The sequence below is a fragment of the Danio aesculapii genome, chromosome 20, assembly GCF_903798145.1.
Source record: "Danio aesculapii chromosome 20, fDanAes4.1, whole genome shotgun sequence".
Lineage (NCBI taxonomy): Eukaryota > Metazoa > Chordata > Actinopteri > Cypriniformes > Danionidae > Danio > Danio aesculapii.
Genome location: NC_079454.1, coordinates 43,627,350 through 43,641,820, shown reverse-complemented (window position 1 = coordinate 43,641,820; position 14,471 = coordinate 43,627,350). Strand labels below are relative to the sequence as shown.

General features: G+C 35.7%; 1 protein-coding gene across 2 annotated transcripts in view; it reads right to left on the bottom strand.

Annotated features, from left to right (window-relative positions):
* Positions 1–14,471, bottom strand: part of efr3bb (EFR3 homolog Bb (S. cerevisiae)) — a 78,017-nt gene that overhangs the window by 4,069 nt on the left and 59,477 nt on the right. For both annotated transcript variants that reach the window (XM_056445498.1, XM_056445499.1), the window contains 8 exons: positions 11,838–11,889; positions 11,577–11,749; positions 8,513–8,588; positions 8,241–8,402; positions 4,723–4,854; positions 4,552–4,619; positions 1,470–1,597; positions 253–344 (listed from right to left, as the gene is read on the bottom strand). In XM_056445498.1, coding sequence (XP_056301473.1) covers positions 253–344; positions 1,470–1,597; positions 4,552–4,619; positions 4,723–4,854; positions 8,241–8,402; positions 8,513–8,588; positions 11,577–11,749; positions 11,838–11,889 — 883 coding nt within the window. The remainder of the gene's footprint in view (positions 1–252; positions 345–1,469; positions 1,598–4,551; positions 4,620–4,722; positions 4,855–8,240; positions 8,403–8,512; positions 8,589–11,576; positions 11,750–11,837; positions 11,890–14,471) is intronic.

Sequence of the window (14,471 nt, the reverse complement as noted above, 5' to 3'; positions counted from 1 at the left end):
TATTATGTTTAGAAATGTGTTCAAATAATCTTCTCTCCGTTACACAGAAATTGGGGAAAAAATAAACGGGGGCTAATAATTCTGACTTCAACTGTATATTTAAAACAGACTAATGCAACCTAAGAAATAATATTAAACTAAATATTATATTGCTACAAAATATTTCTTCTCTTTCATAAATGTAATATTTTAAAAATATTTCTTAGGTTAGCGTTAGTTCATTAAAACTGTGGCTGTAATGTTTTGATTTACCTCCTCTTTCTCTGGACTGTTTCTGGACTCCACCTCCACCTGGAGAGAGATTGTTTCTCCAATACTCTTCCTCTTTGACAGCCGGTCTTCATCTGAGGATAGAAGAGAGTGGGATTAATCTACCGTTTACTCAATTGATCTGTCAGATGACTAATATGCAGAAACCACTCCAGACTGAAGTTGCAGTTCATCTGCAATGCAATTGTCTTGATTGTATTGGCTTCGGTAGCTGTTTATCTACAATTACATGTACACTGTTTTCATGCAAACACCAAAAAAGGCACATTGAGAGTGTACCGTGTAGAGCAGAAGGTGCAGAATGTAAGTTTGACACCCAGTGGTAGAACACACACAAGCGCAGGTTGCCAGATTGACGACATCAACAAAAGCGAGCCTGACTATCGAGACTAATGGCAGATGATTTAAGGCTGGTTTAAATCGTGTTCTAAATAAAAGCAACGGCATGCAATAGAAGGAATATTTTCAGATTAAAAGGAGTTTTCATCCTAACCAACACCTGAAATTTACATTTTAGAAACCGGTTCTATTTTTTCGTCTCACATCAGTCATTCAACATGTACATTTAGTAATGTTAAAGAGGTTTAATATGTAATAATTAGATTATAAACCTTACCATTTCATTGGAGTGCTGTGAGTGCATTATTCTGTGCTTCTGAATGGCTGTATTTAAATTTCTGTCGTTTTGCATCTGGTGCAAACAGCAAAATAAATTGCTTATCACTACAAATTTCATCGCACAGTGTGTTGTTAGGACACGGGGTTGCCATGTAACCTGCTCACCTAATGTTTACAATTCTAATATTTATATTATTTGCTAATTACCTCATGTCTCATTTTGGAGGCTGTTACTGTTACGATTGCGGACGCATTGAGCGAGTTAAAGAGATTAAAACAAAGACAGACGTTCTGGCACGGAAAGCACATTTTCAAAGCAGAATAACTGGCTTTAGCATTGTTTTTCAGATAAACAAGAATGATCACTTAGCATGTTTCTTAAATATCTGCCAACATATCATGGTATTTTATGCTTTAGAAGAGTCAAAAACTTACATAGAGCACCTTTAAACATTAAAACAACGAAGAGCAAGTCTGATTGGACTATACTATGTGAACATTAACACCATAGGCATTTCTAAATAACGAACAGAGTTAATTGTGATGTTATATGATGCGTCACAAATTGCTGATCTATGCACCTGTGAATTGTGGGACATAAGGTGTAGCGAGTCGTTCAGTGTTGTAGCCGCTTCCTCCAAGAACCTCAGTGATCTTGGCTTGTTGGAACAAAATGTCTCCCTCCAGCTTCTCTAGTGTTTTAGGAATCCTGGGAAATCACATTAGACATAATTATATATATATATATATATATATATATATATATATATATATATATATATATATATATATATATATATATATATATATATATATATATATATATATACACACACACACACACACACACACACACACACACACACACACACGTTTATATATTGTACTGTTCAAAAAGTTTGGTCAGTAAGATTTCTAAAATGTTAATGCAGACTCTAATGCTTTTCAAGATCCAAAATACTGAAAAGAAGTTATATTATGAAACTACAATTTAAAATATCGTGAAATATTACAGTTTTACATTTTTTTACATTTATTTTAAAGCAATTTAAAATCCCTTTTAATCCAATGATGGTTCAGAAGCATTACTTACGTTGCCAACATGACAATGTTCTTTTAGAAACAATTCTCCTATGCTGATTTTCTGCTTAAACATTTATTATTATCATTATTATTATTATTATTAATGGTGGTATCATCATCATCATCATCATCATCATCATCATTATTAATCATCAATTAACTAAAAGCTCCTGCTTAAATTTAGGTGAAACCCACAAAACTTATTTCAGGTTTCTTTGATAATTGGAGATTTTTTTTTATTTAAATAGAAATCTTTTTGCATTTATTATTTATTTTACTGGAATTTAAAATCCATTTTAATCCAATGATGTTTCAGAATCATTACTTAAGTTATCAACATGACAATGTTCCTTCAGAAACCATTCTCCTATGCTGATTTGCTGCTTAAACATGTATTATTTATTATTATTATTAAAAGTATTAGTCATCATTGTTATTATTAATTATCAATTAACTAACAGCTCCTGTTTAAATTTAGGTGAAACCCACAAAACTTTTTTTCAGGTTTCTGATTATAAGAGGAAAATATATTTAAATAGAAATCTTTTGAATTGAATTTTTATTTGACAGATTTTAGTAAATGTAAGTTACATTTTGATATAAAACCGTCAAGGATAAAAAAAAAAACAATAAAGCCCTGGGCTTGTTTCCATTGTGGTCCTCCCTGCTAAAAAACAAAGTATGGCTGCAAAGTACAGTTAATGCATAAAACAAACAGTACCTCTTCATTTTAAAAAAGGAACAAAATTATTCACAGTCTGTGTTGGGGAAAGTTACTTTAGAACGTAATGAATTTGAATATTGAGTTACTCCTCAAAAAAGTAACTAGTTGCGTTACTCAGTTATTTTTTTATGGTAAGTGATGCGTAATGTTACTTTTGCGTAACTTTTTCTGACCCGGCTGATGCTTGATCTCTTTCCTAACTTGCAGGGGTGTTTTTTCTTCTTTTTTTTAACGGAGGAGTTCTGCAATCAACAACAAACTGTATAACCTCCATTTACCTTTAAAAAAACACATTAAAAAGGTAATGAAGGATAATGTTATCTTCTGAGAACTTCCTGACCCCAGAGCTACAAATGCCGTATTTACAGATTAATGAAATGTGTTTGCTACTTTTGTACTTTTTGTCTCATTAAAAAGTAAATTTACTGTCCATTCAGATAATCCTCTTTTCCTTTTCTTCCATATGTTCAATATAATAAGAATGCTTGCATCGCAGAAATATAAGGCTCTGCCATCTACTTTTCTGTCTGTTACTGCATTCTCTTATTGTGTGCGGGATTCAACGTGACTACGTTCATTTTAATTCAGCAATTTATTCAGCAATTTTATTAGGGCGAATGCACTACACCAAAAAATACCCCGCATAACATTTTTTAAAAAGTAACTCAAATATTATTGCTTAATTTTTTTTAAAGTAATACGTTACTTTACTCATTACTTAATAATAACAAAGACTATAAGAATACTTCAATTTCTTAGAGGGACTAAAACTAAGTAATATTATTACAAAACTCAAGTTACTTTTGTTTCTCCCAACACTGTTCACAATAGTATAAAATATATAAAAAACAACATCATCCACCATGGGAATTAACTATCCTCATCTTTTGATTGCTTTTTTTGAACCTCCTTAAGTCTTTTATTTCTTTGATCAGTTATGGTAATTTGTTCCACATGATTGCACTGGTGTATAAAAACAGATTTTTCCCCACACTATACTTAAACATTTCTATATTTAAATAAATAAATATTAAAACCCCAACCCCCAGTACTACATGAAAGTACTTTGTGACTTTTGATCAATTGGATACATTCAAACTGAATAATAACATACTAGATAAAATAAAACAACTTTGCTGATTCATACATTGTAAAAAATGATCAAAAAGCCATGTTTTTATGTCCCAAATGTTTTGAAGAATGTTCAAATGCAGAGAAAGCTATTTTAACTAGTGTCATGGACTTTGTCTTGTGTGGCCATGCTAATGACATCAAACACCCTAATTTTACGGTTTGGTTTTATAGAAAATAGCGAAACACTAAAGTCGCTTTAATATGTTGTGAGCTTTATTTGACTGTGGAGCAATGTAACAGAACCCTAAAATGTATTTAATATAATAAAGACGTGCAGCTTCTTCTTCTTCTTCTTCTTCTTCAAAAAAAAAAAAAACCCTCTTGTTTAACTTCAACAGCTTACAGCCTTACTCTACTTCACATTACCATGATAATAAGAGTTGAATACTTTAGCTAATCCATGAACGTGATTTTTGCAGGAGTCCAGTAGGATGCAATAAACTTCCATGATTCCACACTCCACGTCATCAAACTACACCTTTGTTTGTTGTGAATACACTCCCTCTAGTGGAGAAAATGATATACTGTGCCTTTAAGGCTTAATATCCTTCATAATGATAACACCAGCAGAGCAAGCCCCACACATATCAGGGCACGTTTTTTTGTCACTATTTTAACTTATTTTATGTTAATCAGGTTTCCATTTTAGATTTAAGTTAAGTCAGATTAACTAAAGTTGAAATTACTGGCACCATCTAAATCTTTAGTGTAGTTTGTCTTACTTTGGGTTTTCAATGAAGACATCCTCCGGTAACAGATAAGGAATTTCTTTTTGCCTCATTTCAATCACCTGCAAAAATGTTGGTACATTTTATTCATCTGTTTCTAATGCAACATGGCTGATTAAACACTGCGTGAGTGGGCTGTAGTGATGGTGTTTGATGGAGACTGACCTCATGAACGTGCTGGCAGAAAGCAGGCACTGTTGTGAGCTGACTGATGAGATTGAGGTAAGCTGAAGACAGGGCATGAATAGCACAGCGGTTGTACACTGGTAACATCTCCTCACTGCTCAGAGCCAAATCCTGGAGAAAAGGCAACACAGGCAGACGAGAAGAAGTATTGAAATACACACAAGAATCTTCATAAAATGTGTGTTAAACCATGTAGATTGATGAAAACAAAATGTTGAACATTTAAAAATGCATTTTCCATTTGGGATTGAATAAAAAAAGAAATTTAAATAGAACCAAATATGAATTAAAAATAACCAGTGGAGTGACCATACAGGATGCAAAATGTGATGGGAATTGCACAATGGTAGCAAAACTACTAATGAACATACTCTGAATCTGAACATCTCCCAATAATGAAATGTTGATTCACATATGTCCAGTAGAGGGCACATCAGGTACAGCTACGTATTTGGGGAAAATCTGCTTCACACTTTCAAACCATTCACGCCAGCCCACACAAATGTGCCTCTGTTCACGTGTTTGCATTAACTTTGTATGAAATCTGTTTGTGCAAAAAACGACCTTGCCATTAAATCTAAAAGGGAAAGTTCAGACAGAATAAAAATTAGTTTCTTTTAAACTTCCTCACATGGTTTTAAACCTTTAAGAGTTTCTTTCTTCTGCTGAACACAAAAGAACACATTTTTAAGAATACCGGGTAGCTGGCACCCACTGACGTCCAAAGTAGGCAACCTTTTTTTTTTTTACATAGAAGTCAATGGGTGCCAGCAATTTTATATATTTAGCTAACTAATGTAATGTAATGTGTATTTATATAGCACATTTATCATGTATGGACATACATCCAAAGTGCTTCACAATCATGAGGGGGGTTTGTCTCTCCACACCACTACCAGTGTGAAGCATCCACTTGGATGATGCGACGGCAACCACAGGACAACGGCGCCAGAGCGTTCACCCCACCACAAGCCACTATAGGTGGAGTGAAGAGACAGTGATAGAGCAAATTCGGGGGATGGAGATCATTTGGAGGCCATGATGGGTAAGGGATGATAAAGGGAATTTGGCCAGGACACCGGAGTTACACCCCTACACTTTATGTGAAGTGCCATGGGATTTTTAATGACCACAGAGATTCTGGACCTTGGTTTAACGTCTCATCCGAAAGACGATGCTCACTGACATTATAGTGTTCCCTTCACTCACACAGACCACAGGCTGAGCGCCCCCCTGCTGGCCTCCCTAACATCACTTCCAATAGCAACCTAGTTTTCCCATGTGGTCTCCCATCCAGGTACTGACCAGGCTCAGCCCTGTTTAGCTTCAGTGAGTAACCGGTCTTGGGCTGCAGGGTGATTTGGCTTACATTTCCCCAAATGTTTCGAAGAATGTTCAAATGCAGAGAAATAAGCTATTTTAACTAGTGTCATGGACTTTGCCTTGTGTGGCCACGCTAATCACATCATACACCCTCAGTTTATGGTGTGGTTTTTTAGAAAATAAGGAAACACTAAAGTTGTTTTAATATGCACTAAATGTATTTAATATCAGGGCTCAAAATTGCGCCAGTTATGGTTGCATATGTGCCCAAAATGATATCTATGCAACCTTAAAATATATTTATGGGGATTTTGTGCAAGTGCAACACTGCCCACTTCTCCTGAATCCAAATGGGTTGGTTAATATCAGCTGTTAGTCACTCAGTTAAGGCCTTCTGTCTTCAAATGACAAGGAGCTACAACTGCTAAATGTAAAAGGTCTGAAGATGAGAGAATGAAAATATCATGGACAGATTTTGTTTAGAGTTTGTTAAGTTACAAACAAACGCACATCTTATTAGTTATCATACGGGGAATGTTAATCCACCATTTGCACTTTTCGAAAGGTAGATAAAAGATTCCAGTTGGTTAAAGTCTGCTATGAAAATGATTAAAGCCATTCACTGTAAATTCTGTGAGACGGAGTTTAAGTAACAGCGTTTGCCACTGAATCTACACATTTTAACCGTGATGGGTTCTAATAAATCCTTCATTTATTCGTCAGGATGTTGTCAGCCGTGCAAGGGGCAGCTAAATGTAAAACTTATCACTGCGCAAACCATCGCAAAAGGGCTTACATTCACTAAGATTAAAGTAGTATTTAAAGTAAGATTAAAGTTCAGCTTATGAAAAGACCGCTATTGCTATTAAGATGACGTATGCAAATAATAAGAGTATATCAATATTATTTATGCAATATCACACCACCCGTGAGAACACAACACAGTTATTATCATTACCGTAGTTCATCTCATTCACGTCAAGCAGTGCGTGCAGGGCCGGTGGGTGCATACAAAATTATTTTGTTTGTTAGTTTTGATTAGTGCTGAATTCAAATGCAATAAATCTTGTAATATGAAACTTGCAGTAACTGTTATGACATTTAGTTGACGTGTGTGGATCTATGCTGCCCTCTTGTGTTCTTTCTGTGTGTTTATGCTTTTGTTTGAAGAAAGGCGGTTCCTGGAGAATATTTGATGATGGATTCGATTGATTCCCATCTCAACCTACCCTGAACAAAAAGACGCACTGGAGCACTGATCAAGGCCTTTTGTGCCACAATGCCTTGTGTTATGTGTTAGCTTTGTGGGCCTTTGTGTTCCTCCAGCGTATTTCTCCGTTTTGCCCACCATTGAGCACTATGCCAGTGAGAGGGATTGAAATTTGTGTTGTATGTATAGAAACATTTAACAATGTGATTAATGTTGTGACAGTCTTGATTTTTCTTTTATTTCTTGTCTCAATTCATAAGTTTATTCTAGATCATTCGTTTCTTTCTATAATGTTAAGAGTTGTGGTTAATACAATACACACTTGTAATATAATGCACACTCGTCAATAATTGTGAGAGTAGGGGGTTTGATGCCACATAGTTTTTTTGTCCATTTGTTATTGTTTTAGGAATAGAGAGTTAAGTAATTGCTGTATTTTATTTATTATCTTTATTTTCTTCAGGTAAGATAGTTGGTAAATAAAGATATTTTTGTTTGTTATTTTTGGCCTGGTCTTCCCCTGAAGACACATCCATATCTCCTGTAATAAACAAATCTTGTTTAATTCAAATTCTCTCTGGTATTGGCTCTCTTTTCCTTTCTGTTGTGATCGACCCCTAGACGGTCATAACATAACGGTGCTCAAATTTTTGGTGGGTGCTCCTAAATTTTGTCTGGTACTCCTACATTTTTGAAGTTAGGAACACCGGTGCCACCAAGCAAAAAGGTTAAGCCCTGAGTAAAAAGAATATGACAAAGAAGTGCAGCTTCTTTTAAAAAAGCTCTTGTTTTACTACACACTACCATGATAATAAGTGTTGCATACTTTATCTCATCCATGATTCCACACTCAGTTACGGCATCATCAGACTACAACTTTTTTTGTTGTGAATACACTCCCTCTAGTGGAAAAAATGACATACCCTGCTTTTAAGGCTTAATATAATTCACAATTATGACACACCTGCAGAGCGAGTGCCACACGGATCAGGTCTACCACCACCTCTTCATTGGCCAGCTCCATGCTAATGAGGGCCAGGAGCGAATAAAGCTTCTCAAAGTGAGGCTGAACGCTGCTCAGCTCCTTACTGCACAGATAGATGTGTCGGTACAGGTGCTGCGCATGCTGAAAAAACAGAAATCAGCGTCAAACACAACATCAGCCCTTTAGAAATGCAATGACTTCAAAAAGATAATGACAACAGAAAGACGTAGATGGGTAGAGGGATGCTGTACCTTCTTCATGAAGAGGTTGTCCTGACGTGAGCATTTGTCCACTTTGAGTTTAAGCACAGAGATATCAGAGATGATGCTGCATGGGGGACAAAAGAGCATATAAAAGCATAGTAAAACAGTTTATCATATGATTAATTATCACAAAAAATACAGGTTTTATAATGATTTTTCTGTTTGTATTGATGCCCATTTCAAAGTGAAGAAAAGCCTGCAGACTCTCAAAAATCAAGATTAACTGGCAAGCAGTTTACTTAAGTAAAAAAGACAAATGTTGCCAAATTCCAAACAACACTTGACCACAACATTTGCTTTCATGGTCACTTTATCTCACTGCTGTATTTTTGATGTTTAATGATGCGTTCACACCAGACACAGATAAAGCATCAAGCGCGAGTCATTTACATGTTAAGTCAATGCAAAGACTCGAATAGACATCCTGTGGTGCAATTTGAATGAGGTGGCGAGAATGATGTGATTCGTGCGAATGATGCTCGAGTTGGAAAATTTGAACTTCAGCAGACATTCGCGCCGCATTAACCAATCAGGAGCTTGCTCCTGTAGGAGCGTGATTATGACGTGGTGTTTGTTGTTGGTGTCCCAAGGGGAAATCCCAAGGGGTTTTTGGTTGTTTTTTTTGTCTATTTCAAACTGAAACTGAATAATTAATTGTTGTAAAATCTATTTATGTTGTGATAAAATATTAACATTGCAAGTTATTATTGGTTATTATTGGTTATTGCAAGTTATTATTATCTTTTTTTGTTGTTTACATTTTTAAACAAATTCAATCAATGTTATATATGAAGATTAAAAAATGAAGCAATTTTGACACGTGAATGAAGAGAGTAAACTCAAAATGTTCATGCGTATATTTACATGCGAAGAGTGTGATTTATTTGCATGTGCCTTGCTGATGTGAACACAGCATAAGAGTATACAGACTTCAGTTCTTTCATTCTTTTGGACCTATTGGACCATTTTGAAGGTTTTTGGTTATTTTTTGCCCATTTCAAACTGATAAAAAGCCTGCAGACTCTCAAAAATCAAGATCAACTGACAAGCAGTTTACTGAAGTAAAAAAGGCAAACGTTGCCAAATTCCAAACAACACTCGACCAAAACATTTGCTTTTTACTTCAATGAACTGCTTGTCACTTCATCTCACGGGTGTATTTTTGATGTTTAAGATTATGCAGATTTTTCTTCAGTTATTTCTTTCTTTTTGAGCTATTGGACCATTTCAAAGGTTTTTGGTTGTTTTTTGTCTATTTCAAAATGAAACTGAATAATTAATTGTTGTAAAATCTATTTATGTTGTGATAAGATATTAAAATTGCAAGTTATTATTGGTTTAAACAATTTTTATCACCTCTCTTTTTTGTTGTTTACATTTTTAACCAAATTTATTCAATGTTATATGTGAAGATTTAAAGCCCTCTATAACAAAACGTGTTGTGATTTAACTATGCACAATAAACACTGGCTCAACCCAACTTCCACTCTAAATGGTGTGTTGATGCTCATTTCCCAAAAGGGCTGAATTGTGGGAGAAAAGAGAAGTCAACAGTTTGTTGTCTCTGCATTGTTTGAAGTGAAGTGATCTTAACCCATTGGTGATGATTGTAGAATAGGGATGGGTGTGGTGCACAGAGAACCATCTCATCAATGTGTGGAAACTGCATTAACATTGAGAGATACTGTTGGCAACTTCATTAACATCTAAAGGCAAAATCTAAGACAGTATAAAAGGTTTCAGTTTAGGAATGTTCAGGGTTCATTCTCCCAAGATACTGCCGTGTTCTTTGTTACTACTCTGGAATAAAACTTAATTTTTCTTCAAGACGTCGTTGTCTTTTTTTCTAACAACAGGATGTGAGTATTCCTGTTTTTGTCAGCACTAATACCATTCATAAATTTGAGGTCAGTGTGAAAATATTAATTTTATTCATAACATATTTATTTGAGATGACACGGAGGCACAGTGGGTAGCACAGTTGCCTCACAGAAAGAAGGTCGCTGGTTCGAGTCCTGGCGGGGTCAGTTGGCATTTCTGTGTGGCATTTCTGTTTGCATGTTCTCCCCGTGATCATGTGGGTTTCCTCCAGGTGCTCTGTTTTCCCCCACAGTCCATACACATGCAGTACAGGTAAATGGGGTAAAACAAAATTGGCCGTGGTGTATGAGTGCATGTGTGTATAAATGTGTTGTTTTCCAGTACTGGGTTGCGGCGGGAAGGACATCCGCAACGTGAAATATATGCTGGAATAGATGGCAGTTAATTCCACTGTGACGACCTCTGATAAATTAGGGACTTAGCCAAAGGAAAATAAATGAATGAATATTTATTTGACCATGCTATAAAAAAATTATATTTAAAATCCTGTTCTTTGAATTTAATATTCTTAAAATAATCATAAAAAGAATCACAATTTTTTTAACAATATTAAGCAGCACATCTGTTTATCCAACAGTTAGATACATATTCCGAGGAGCAAATTAGATATTACTATGAATTTGAAAGCTAATGTTAAAATTAAACCTTAAATCAATGAAAAAAAAAATGTTTTAGAACGTTTTTGACAATCTCAACTGAAAAACGAGAGGGTGGGATGTAGAGTAGCCCCTCTCCTTTTTAAAAAGCAGCTAATAGTGTTTTGTTTTATCACAGCTCTGCCAGTGAGAGTGGTTGATCTCAAGCGCATCAAATAAAAAGCAAATGAGAAGCATCTTGAAGGGGGCAGGGCATGTCAGATACTAGAGAGCATTTGATTGGTCAGGCTTTGAAGAGAAACTGAAGTACGGGGTAACGCAGAAAAAAACATTGATTTAGACAGAAGTGACAAACTGCAAGCTTTACATGTTTCTCTGAACGCAAAAACAATTTGTCACTGTTTTGGAGCACACCAATATAAAGATGTGCTTAAAAATATCAAACTAATACTAACATCTAAAACTTTATTATTTTAACTTCATGGGACCTTTGAATATATTTAAAAATCCTGCTGACCCCATGATTACACACAGCATAAAGCAAACACTAAGGCCACTCGGCACACATCACTTACCAGATGTTGGAGAACTTGGGGAGGTTATCATGGCGATCGATGAGGCTGACCAGAATTTCTAGCACCAGCAGCCGAATTTCTGCATCCTCTAGCAGAGCAAATGACAGCATGGGATCCAAAAAGGAGTTGGGAAGAGCTGTCAGCATATTAGTTGTTTGAAAACCACACGTGACCTGAAGGGTGAAGAAAAGAAAGAGTAAAAATAAACATGATATTTACAACATCAAATATTTGACACCAAGCAGGACACCAAGCATTTACCTGTCTCAGAGACTTCAACAGCATAACTTGGATCATTCGGTTGCCCTCAGGCCTGTAGCACAAACACAAGCAATTATGTTTATATTAATGTTTACCACAGAACATTTGGAAAAGTGTCAAATAACAGTGTGAAGTCCTGAATTGTTTTGCGATCAAGTCAAACTGATTTGATAGAATTTTGATAGAAGTGCCTTTATATATATATATATATATATATATATACATACATGTGTGTGCGTATCCGTAAAGTATTTATTCTTTGTGTATACATCACATGTACAGAAGTATTCACAGCCTTTATTGTGAAGCTCTAAATTGAGTGTGTGTGTGTAGAATGTTGAGGAAATAAATGAATTTAATCCATTTTAGAATAAGGCTGTAGCATAAAAAATGTGGAATGTTAATATATGTATGTGTAAATATTTATATTTGTATGTTATACAAAAGTTTCAATAGATGCAAATGTACAATAAATTAAGTTATTGCTTCCCAAAAGAATGAACAGATTCTGAACCAGCTGAATGAGGTTCAGTAATTCTTCACTTTAAGACAAACCGATGTAGTTTTGTAACAAATCTCAAGGCTCTAATTGATAAAGCCACCAAGAAAGTAAATTAAGCGAAAAATCAGACAAAACAATCAGCCTTTGGATTCTGACAAACACTTTAAATGGCTGGTCAGTCACTAATCACTACAAACTGAGGCATCTGACCAATCACAGCAGAGAAAGGATGGGTTAAGAGCAAATCACTAAAACGTTTTGAAAACTGCATACTATAAGAAAATGAAGTTGTTTAACCTTAGACGGAAGCAAGTGTATTGCAGGACACTCCAAACACCTTAACGTTACTTAAAAATAGCATAAGACATAGTGGTACCTGAAATCAAGTCATTTAGCATATTTAACACTTTTATTTTGCACAATGATGATTAAAGTGATAGTTCATGCAAAAATCCGAATTTCTTTTTTCTGTTGAACACAAAGTGATATTCTAAAGAAGAAAGCAGCCATTGACATCCATCGTAAGAACAATAATTACTACGGAAACCTATGGACATTCTTCAGTATATCTTCCTATGTGTTTAAAAGAAACTCAAACAGATTTGAAACATGTGGAGCACGAGTAAATGATGACAGAATTCTCATTTTTAGGTGAACTATCCCTTTAAAGCAGAGATGCCCAAACTAGGGCCCACGGGCCAAAGTTAGCCCATTATAACCTTTAATTTGGCCCACCAGCCCATAGGCAAAATGGTGGTTAAGGGTTGGGGAATGCCTTTAAAATGCCCCTATTTTGGGTTTTTGAAAATGGCCTTCCATGCAGTGTGTAACACAGCTCTAAGTGAATGAAAACATCCAGATGAGGTTTAAATCTAAAAGTGCAGCAAGTTTAAAACTATTGATTCTTTAGCGAAATAGTCGACTCAGTCGAATAAACAAATCGAGCTGGGTTCGGATCTTTTGTTTGATTGCATCAACGTCGATACGGTACATCACCAAATGTGCACGTGCTTCCCCTCCACACACTAACGGAGGCGCAGGGGATCATGGGACTGATCATGACGCGAAGATGACGATAACCGACAGATGTAGATTCGGTTGCAATAAATAAAGGGTTAAAGGTCATTTTCAAAACAATACCACAGTATAGCCAACCTAGAGTTGTGGTTGTTCCTGTCATTGTTATGACGATTGACAATAACCTACGCTGCAACGTGGGATTTGTCGGCCGTTTGCTATTGAAGGAGCAGCAGAGACTATGGGACTTTGTCAGACTTTGACAGAGACTTTGTCAGTAACTTTTACAGTTCATATGGACCAGTTTCTTCTTCCTCCGGATCATAACATGTAAGTATCATTAAATTGTTGCCTTGTTTTGTGTAGTTTGCAAAATATGTGTTTATTTGTGTGTTATAAGTTGTAATCACCCCACGCGGCTTGTAATCATGTATCTATTATAGATCATTGCTTGAGCTGTATCTCACAGGTTAAATCTGTATGGGGCTGTTCACATATCACATCCAAAATCACGTTAAAAACGTGACGCGTGCTTCTTCCTTTACCGATTTAAATGCATTTCTGAACTGGCGATCCTCTGCTGTTTGCCTTTACTATGGCCACCATCAACTGTTCCTACACACACGCGCGGTGCGGTCAATTTCAAAGTAGTTGAACTTTTGCCACTGTGTGGAATAATACTGAATGTGTGTCATTGTTATTACTTGAGGTTAGGGTTAAGAGTAGAGTAATATGCTGGTGTTTAACTGCATTGATTTATTGCATTCCTGCATTGGGCTCTCACATACTTTGTGCTACTTCATACTGTAACCATGGTGGGCTTTTCTGTCTGTCTCATGCTGAAGGCAGTCGACCAATCGCAACAGACTGGGTCATCAGACCAATCACTGCAGATTAGCTTCGTGCTAAGGAGGGGTTTGAGAACAAATGAATCGCTGAATGATTCATATGGGATTCATACGTGACCTTCCACGTATATCAGCATGTTGTTAGAGACCCCTAAAACCAAAATATGACCTTTTATAATGCAAAAGAGGGGCTCTTTAATAGAGTTTGTCATTTCTAATTTAACATAACCTTTAGTTTGTTTGTGTTATTGATGAGCTACAAAAGCT